Here is a 9,073-nt window from a genome sequence, read left to right as displayed (position 1 = left end):
GACGTGTTCGTACCGGAATATTTCAGAGTTACCTGCTCATGTTGCCTCGTCAACCAATGCCAGCCACGGCGATTGTGGAAAAAGCTATGACCACTCACCACTCCCTGAGATACTAGTAGCCTATTTTTCTGAAAAGAATACTAGTAGCCTCTACATTGTTGTAGCATGATGTCCGCTTTTGAGAATTTGAAGCAGGCTGAAGCACATCTATTTGAATTTTGATGCGCATTTAGTTCCTGTTCAACTGGATGCAGGCATGTCGCCGTTTGCTAAACTGAAGGACCTTCTTGTCGTCAGTATTTGTTCTGGTTAAACACTTCAAGTTCATATTTGGTTTCTGATACAAAACACACTTGCCTAGCACTGCGCTGTCAAAACACAGCCATCATGCATCTGACCTTATTAGATTTGATCCTGGCAGCGGCAGGCATCAGCCTTTTCATCAGTTGATGTTTCTGCATATTCTATTTAGGTCAACTGGTTGGTGGGTGGGGTGTACGTGCGAGGTCAGCTGCGGCAGAACTTCTTTTGAGTTTTCTTTGTCTTTTTACATTCAAGGAATTACACTTATGTATATCTACACAAAATATTTATTTTGCGATAAAATATGTCTACAACTATCATGGTGTACAGACCAGTCATTAGTTCATGCTAGTTAGTCCCCATAATTTTGCAAATGCTGTAGCTTTACTTTTTTTTGCCCCCAACACGATTTTTTTTTGAAAGCCAATCGGTGAGCTTTATTGATCTGATAATGTAGTTACATCGTTCACTAGTACATTCAGAATGAAACTAGGGGGATCATCAACCCAAGTACAAGAAGATTTCAAAGAAAAAGCTTTCCTAGCAAGCTCATGAGCTACCCGATTAGCCTCCCTATTACAATGTTCAATGGATATACTATCGAATCCGCTCCACAGGAGAAAGCAATCATCATAGATTGCCATCGCCGCTGTTGCCGAGAACCCACCATCCTTCATCGTTTCGACAACCTGCATGCAGTCAGTTTGGATACTGAACCTATTGCATCCTATATGTTGCGCCAGCATCAGACCTTCTCTAAGTGCGTACGCCTCCGCCATTGGGGCGTCAACTACGTGTGGTAAGAAGCTATGAGCAGCTGCGACCCATTGTCCTTCATCTCTAATGATAACTCCAGTACTCCCACTTCCCGTATTAGTGTCAAAGGCTGCATCCACATTCACCATCAGTTTACCTTTTGGAGGTTTCTTCCATCCTTGGCGTATATTAGATGTTTTTTTCTCAAGGACATCATGTAATTGGTAGTCAACGCTGCAATCGACATTGCTGATATGAAAGGTGTTTGAATGCTTTCTCCGTGCACAAATTTCCTTCTCTCCCACCAAATATACCATCCAGCTGTTAGCACTAGTTCCACTAAACCCACATTATTCAGGGCTGGGATTTTCCCTCCTATTCGAATAATCTCCTCCATCAAAATAGAACCTGATCGGTCAATGTTTAACACCTCCTCAATTCTGTCCCACACTCCTAGACATCTCCAAACCTCTCGCGCTCTGTCACATGTAAACAACATGTGTTTGATATCTTCACACCCCGATGGGCATAGGGGACAGCTTCCTTGGTTTCCAATGTGTTTGTTTGCTAGAACACCTTTGCAAGGGATCATTCCATGTAAGACACGCCAACCAAATATTTTGATTTTCCCTGGAAGGTCAAGCTTCCATAGTTTGTCCCACTGGGTTATCTCCCACTCTACTTGCTTCTCCTGTTCTTCCCCTTTCAAATTTATATTCCCATTGAGAATGATAGGCAGACCTGACTGTGAACAAGCCATTTCGGTTATGGTGCCATGCAACAACATCCTCTCTTCCCGGTGAGATAGGGATTTGAAGGATACAATGTACATCAGTTGGCCAAAACAAAGAATTTATCAGGTCCTCATCCCAGCTCCCATCCACTGGATTTATTAGTTCGTTGACTGTCCTTACAATATTGGTACCTCTAGGTGTTTGAATTTTCAGATTATGGCTTGATGGAATCCAATTGTCTTCCCAAATATTTATTTGAGATCCATCCCCCACTCGCCAAATGCAGCCACGTTTGAAACATTCTAATCCAGCGAGGACACTTTGCCAAGTATAAGAGCTCCCACTTTTCAGCTTTGCATTCAAAAGTTTCCCATCAGGGTAGTACCTTGCTCTCATCACTCTAGCGCAAAGGGAATCAAGATCACTTAGCAGCCTCCATACTTGTTTTGCAAGCATTGCGATGTTAAAGCTGTGTAAATCTCTGAACCCCATACCTCCTCTTTTTTTTGGGAAACATAATTTCCACCATGCTTTCCAATGAATTTTCTTGTGGTCATCGTCGTTGCCCCACCAGAATTGTGAGATGGCATCCGAGATCCCTTTACAAATATTTTTTGGGATTTTAAACACCATCATCGCATATACTGGAACGGCTTGAGCAATGGACTTGATAAGCACCTCCTTTCCTCCCATGCTTAACTGCTTCTCCTTCCATCCATTTGTTCTAACACGAACTCTATCAATAAGATGGCGAAAACAATCACTCCGATCTGCTCCAACGAGGGCTGGGAGTCCCAAATATTTATCATTTAAGGATTCAGTCATAATATTCAGAGCTTCACAGATCTCTCCCTTCACCACCACTTCAGTATTTTCACTGAAAAATATGCTTGATTTCGCCCCACTTATCATCTGGCCTGAGTTTTTACAGTATCTATCTAGTATAGCTTTCAAGCTCTCCGCATTCTGTTTGTCAGCATGCATTAGGATTAGAGAATCGTCTGCAAATATTAAGTGTGAGATCATTGGCGCATTTCGACAGACTTTGATTCCCTCTAATTCCCCCCTATCCTCTGCTCCTTTCAACATGCTTGATAGTCCTTCTGCAACAAGCAAGAACAGGTAGGGAGACAGGGGGTCCCCCTGTCTAAGTCCCCTTGTTGGCTTGAAAACTTCTGTCTCCACAGAATTGAATCTTACACTATACTGAACAGAAGTAACACATGCCATTATGGTTTTCACCCATCTACGATCAAAGCCCATTTTCAGCATAATTTTCTCCAGGAAGCACCATTCTACTCGGTCATATGCTTTGTGCATGTCTAATTTGACAGCACAAAGACCCTTTTTTCCCCCTCTTTTTCTTTATTGTATGCACACTTTCATAAGCAAGTAATATGTTGTCTGTAATCAATCTTCCCGGAACAAAAGCACTTTGATGATCACTTATGATTTCCGGCAAGATAACTTTAAGTCTGCTCGAAAGAATTTTAGAAATAACCTTATATACCACATTGCACAAGCTTATGGGTCGAAATTGAGATACCTTATCAGGATTGTCTACCTTTGGATCAAAACAATGGTGGTATTATTCCATCCCTCCGGAATTGTTGCTGTGTTAATCCCTTGTAGAACCTCCTGCACCAAGTCGCCCCCAACATATCCCAGAATCTTTTATAAAACACAGCATGAAGTCCATCAGGCCCAGGTGCTTTCAGGTCGCCAATGCTGAACAACGCCTTCCTAACTTCATCTGGTGTAAAGGGAGCAGTGAGCCCCCAATTCATCTCCACAGAAACCTTCTTTTGCACATCATTCAGAACTGAGGCATCAATGTCCTGCACCTCTGATGTATATAAACTCTCAAAGAAATCTTGTACTAGTTTGCACATTGCTTCTCTTTCCTCATGCAAAACTCCTAGATTATCCACCAAGCCCTTTATAGTATTCCTTCTTTTACGCTGAGTCGCATAGTTATGGAAAAATTCAGTATTGTGATCTCCATGTTTCAACCAGTTTGCCCCCAACACGATTAGAACAACTGGGTCAACAATCCTTTTTTTCTCCTCAAATACAGCCAATCATCCCGACATGGTTTCACATTTCACACTGCTCAACGACCCTCTGTTCCCAAAATCCAAAGGCATGCCATCAGACTCCATGGGCTCCGCGGAAAGGCCACAACAGTGAAACATGCTCCCAAAATCCAAGCCATTTTATACTTTGGAAGCAAATCTCGAGCTGTGAGGTCTTGGATTGGGAATGGAAGAAATGAGAAAAACTTGACTGAGGGTATGAAGGCCCCACCGTTTTTCTTTAAAAGGAAGTGACCATGGGGTGTTTCGCAAACATACTGTCCATGCAGAAATATTTGCATCAGGAATATTTGTATGGGGGGGGGGGGGGGGGGCTTCCAAGCTGCTATTTATTTATCTAAGGCCATGCAGAAATATTTGCATCAGGAAAACATGGACAGCGAGCCGGTTCTTTCATTCATTGATAAAAAAGAGATAGAGAAGGGATAACCGAGGAATTTACATAAGAGGCTTCTCAAACAAGGGATCATAATCACACTACCTCCATTAACCAGTTTGCTTCCCAGAAAACAAATGCAATCGACGTACACAGGATCTAGAGGTCAATCTTCAGACCACAGCTCCAGCACGGTCCATCAATCACGGACCTCTGAACTGACGGAAGCACGCAAGGCATCCTGGCCGCTGATCGACGGGAATCATGCCTCCACCCTTTGATGTGTCGATCGCCTCCAACATAGACACCACCTCAGCCATCTCAGGTCGCTTGTCGGGGTTTGCGTCCCAGCAACGCTTCATCACGTTTGCTAAAGAACTTGGACAGCAGCGCGGTATCTCGGGCCTCAAGTTCTGTTCACCAAGTGATATTATATTGTCCCCTTGCTCAGAATTCAGCAGCTACAAATGTAAGTATGAAAGAGGCATGCTAGGAATATGTTGTTTTTTTACCTGTCGAACAACAGCAGACGTGACCTCTGAGAAGCTCAAATCTGGATATGGCATATCACAGCAGTATATCTCCCATAAACATATTCCAAAGCTATAGACATCACATTTCCTGTTATAAGGATTGCCATTAAGAACCTGCAAATCAGATGCCAATGTAAGACACATACTAATATGCAAGACATCAGATGCCAATATAAGGCACATACTAATACGCAAGTAGGCATAAACAAGGGATGTGCTTTCTGCGTCTGACAGACATACAACTACTTGATGCAAGAATGGTATTTTATTAGTTTATTATGCTAAAATGGAATCAAAAGAGCAACTCTGAGGATATAAACAGTAGTTGCTACAGAAAAGATACCTCAGGTGCCATGTAACCAAGTGTTCCAGTTTCGCCGGTCATATCACTGGGATTAGAAGCTTCAAGACGAGCAACACCAAAATCAGCAATTTTCACAGTTCTTGTTTTGTCAAGAAGCATATTTTCAGTCTTCACATCACGGTGCACAATCTTCTTTGAGTGAAGATAGCTTAACCTAATCAAACTCAATACTCAACCAAATCAACGTTTGAAGGGTAAAAGAATGTAAAAAAGAATCTGAAGAAAGAAAGAGAAGAATCCAGTAGAATACTTACCCCCTGGCAAGGTCAAGAGCAATTTGGACAACAACCTTAAAAGCTAACTTCCTTCTTCGGTTCTTTATCAGAAATGATTTTAGTGCACCTCCAGCAAGATACTCCACAACAACGCAGCATATATTAGTTGGCATGCCGATGTGTCCATTTTCTGTCTGAATATTCAGATCCCTTGCGCCCATTATCGCTCCAATAAACTGGTCAGGAATATTCAAGCTGTTGGTACGCTAGCTGATAAGGAAACATATAACTGAGAAATATGAACCTAGTAAACTTTGTGGCCCCACAGTACGCAGTCACCCGCTGTTTCCCTAATAGTAGCACAAATGAACAATCATATACCCAGCTAAAATCTTCATTTTCAAATTTTCATTCCAGCTCCTTTCTAAAATAAAAGTTTTTATACCAATTCCCAGCACATAATCATTGAGTTTTTCTTCATGTTTATTGTGACTAGAGAAAAAGTAATTGTGGATGTATAATAGCACAACCTTCAGGAAGCTGCTAGTTTGGCTTACTAAACTACAGTTCAGTCATGGATGATTGGTTACTAAATTAAGCATGCTGTTCTGTTTTGATGTGGATATATTGCACGAGTAAAGAAAGAAATAAGGTTGCTATCAGAATACTACTGATCATTGTGGCCTCTTCCTTCATTTGATATACAGTTAAGGATGTTACATCAATAAGACAGAAAACCAAATGTATTGATGTAATGAACTCAATGTGCAATCTAGACAAATAAGACAAATATGGCCAGTAACTTGCGATATGACACTGAAGATCAATTTCAATTTGTCACCATTTCTTCTAATACCACCAAATATGGACTAAATAAATGCATGCCAATGTTATTACAGCAGCAGATGTAATATAACCAAGCAGTACCTTAGTTACATTTGGATGGTCAAGCTTATGCCAAACAGAGACCTCCTGTGAAAATGCGGCTCTTAGTGCTGCAATATCTTGTTCTGACCTATGACCATCCTCACCCCAATCAAGCAATTTCACTGGGAAACAACGCAGTCAAAATGTCACATAAAAAAGTAAAAGTTGTAAGTTATAACAATAATCTGCACATCTTCATAATGAAAAAACACCTAGTTCCTATTAGGTTGGATCTTGTTAACAATAATTTATACATCAATAACAATGGCAACCTAAAACAAAAACACTTGAGTTTGAGAATTATAGGTAGTAGGTGTACGAATCTCCAGGAAGGTACTTTGTGTTCTGTTATCCATGGCCCAGTTGTGTTCTAATATCCAAGCCAAAGTTGACATATTTAATAGCGATATTTTCTTTTTGAATTGGCTGTAGAAACTCAATATTCCCCTATCAAGCATATTCTTTTGGTATCAAATTTTTGACCAAATAACAGCGTGCCAAACTATGGAACTGAAGCCCATACCCAAGCCAGGAGGAACGAGAGAGTGCTTTCTGACAAGCGTGGGGGGCATACTGTCATGGAGTATAACAGGACATGCAATCCATAAAAGCAGAATAACATGTACTGTGATATAGTATGCAAGTAGGATGGATCAACAATCATTATCATGCTAGATACTCTAAATCTGGTTACAAAATCTAGATTGCATTCGACCCTACTGAAAGGTGGTCATCTTTAGCTCTTTTTGCCTCTGTGGAACCCCTAAAGCAGCTTTGCATCCAACAACTGCCGCATTTCCTTTCCCCTGGTCTCAAAACACTAGCAGCGATCACAAGAATCACGACTACCTGATTGATGGTCCCGATTCACATGAGTGACCAAAAGCCGCCCTATCCAACTGATGTCACGCGAAAGCAGAGCATAGCACCACGGGATGCCCGCCAAAAAAGTAGCGGCATCAACTCCCGCAATTTGCCAAAAGAGGCAAGAAAAAGGAGGCGCTTCGGGTAAGCAAACAGCGACCAGCTGCTGCCTCCGCCGGCCGCCGGTCCCCATGGGGCGCCGCATTGGCAGCTGGGCACAGCGATCTCCGCGGCACGCAAAGTTGGTACCTGCGACGTCGTGGCCGTCGTAGATGCCGCGGTGGACGGTGCCGAAGGTGCCGCGGGCGATGACGCCCTTGACGACGAGCTTGGCGGGGTCGATCTCCCAGTCCTCCCTCCGGGGGCGGAGCGAGTGCTGCCTCCCGCCGACGCCGCGCTGGTTGGCGCCGGCGGAGGCCTCCTCCTTGCGCTTCTCCATGGTCCAGGCGCGGCTGAGGTGGCGCTCCAGCTGCTCGTCCAGGCTCTTGAGGTCGATCTGGTCCGCCCGGACGAACCCCCCGTCACCTCCTCCTCCTCCTCCGCCGCCGCCGCCGCCGCCACCCCCCTCCTTCATCGCGTGCCGCTTCGCCTGATCGCCTCACGACTCGACCGTGCGGCTCGGTGTGATGGACTGATGGCGTGTGGTGCGGTGGCTCCCGCGGTTAGGCTAGCGATGAGGTGGCTAGGAAGGAGGGGGAAGGGTGGCGGCGGCGAGGCGTGGGAGCGGCAGGCATGTGAGCTGATCTGAGCACATGGGCTGCCTGCCTGCCGAGTGCCGAGGCAGCGGAAGCGGACGGGTGGGCTCGAGGGGCCCAGCGTGGGGTTGGGTTTTCTGCTGGTTTTTCGGATCGGGAATGCCGTGGGCTGCGCTCGCCGGAGCGGCTCGATCGGGCGGCGGCGGTTGGGGCGCGGCGCGGCGTATATGTATACGCGGCGCGGTTCCAGGGAGGTGGGGACCGGGGGAGGCCGGCGTACGGCGTGGGCTAGATGGCAGGCTGGTGGTTTCTGCAATTCTGCGTATCAAGAATGTGCAGTAAAAACCGCTCAGTCTTTGACTACACGTGTAAGCAAAGACGTCTTGATTGACTGCTGCAGTGGGTTCTCGGACTATTGTTCCATGGTCATGGTGTACGTATGTTTGTATATTCACATAAGAATAATTTATATGTAGAAAGTTACCGTTCATTCCTTTTTAAAAAACTGAATTACCTTACAGTCATGCCTATAGAGGCGGATCTAACGGTGGCTCCATAGAATCCTTCCTAAACCTTCTCTATAATTTTTTGACATGAATACACTAGAAGAGATTAAAGTTGTTTAGAGTAGAAGAAAATCCGTCCTAATAATTATTCTGGATGATCCGCCAATGAACGCCTGTGTTCTCCATGCATTCAGCATCGGCCTTAAACTCAAACCATTTACCACGGACCGGCAAGCCAAGGCCAAGGCCAATCCAAACGCTAGATCATGCGACTCTCAGTGCCTCGCGGAGTCGCGGTACTGTAGAGAACCTTGTCCCTCGTGTCTTTGTTGGAAAACAAGCGAACAGCCAAATTATCAGCCATGCGTGATATTCCAGTCCCGATCTATTTCACACTTTTGGCGGATGGCCAGGGCCTCTGGATACCCAAAGATTTCCGCTGCCTCCCGCTCACGGGTTCGCAAACGGCTGCGGATAACGTTTCTTGTGAGCCTCGGCTCTCCTTGTTATCGCTTGACATCCACATCCGATGTGTTTTCCTTGCCTTTTGCCTACGTGATTGGCGTAGTAAGATGCTCAAACTGCTAGTGTCAGCTACTCTGTCGGCATTGAGAAATTGTGCGCCGCTCAGCTTGTGTGACCTCGTGACGTTTGGTGGTGAAGTGTGGAAGAAACCGGCACCGGCCAGTGCGACGCTGAGCCTT

General features: G+C 44.8%; 1 protein-coding gene across 1 annotated transcript; it reads right to left on the bottom strand.

Moving 5' to 3' along the window:
• Positions 1-4,245: 4,245 nt before the first annotated feature.
• Positions 4,246-8,058, bottom strand: LOC120664541 (serine/threonine-protein kinase STY13-like). Its single transcript, XM_039943806.1, has 6 exons — positions 7,418-8,058; positions 6,305-6,426; positions 5,417-5,613; positions 5,142-5,316; positions 4,778-4,912; positions 4,246-4,678 (listed from the first exon to the last, which is right to left on the bottom strand). Exons 1-6 carry the CDS (start codon positions 7,740-7,742, stop codon positions 4,469-4,471), a joined length of 1,164 nt encoding a protein of 387 aa, XP_039799740.1. The 5' UTR covers positions 7,743-8,058; the 3' UTR covers positions 4,246-4,468.
• Between the last annotated feature and the right edge of the window lie 1,015 nt (positions 8,059-9,073).

The sequence above is a fragment of the Panicum virgatum genome, chromosome 3N (assembly GCF_016808335.1).
Source record: "Panicum virgatum strain AP13 chromosome 3N, P.virgatum_v5, whole genome shotgun sequence".
Classification (NCBI taxonomy): domain Eukaryota; kingdom Viridiplantae; phylum Streptophyta; class Magnoliopsida; order Poales; family Poaceae; genus Panicum; species Panicum virgatum.
Note: the sequence above shows the minus strand (reverse complement) of the source record. Positions and strands in the feature narration are given on the sequence as shown.

Coding starts and splice junctions, on each gene's coding strand:
- LOC120664541 (XM_039943806.1), bottom strand. CDS start 7,742: ATGAAGGAGGGGGGTGGCGGCGGCGGCGGCGGCGGAGGAGGAGGAGGA. Junction 5,317..5,416: donor GCTCTTGACCTTGCCAGGGG/GTAAGTATTCTA, acceptor GAGTTTGATTAG/GTTAAGCTATCTTCACTCAA. Junction 4,679..4,777: donor CGTCTGCTGTTGTTCGACAG/GTAAAAAAACAA, acceptor CTTGGTGAACAG/AACTTGAGGCCCGAGATACC.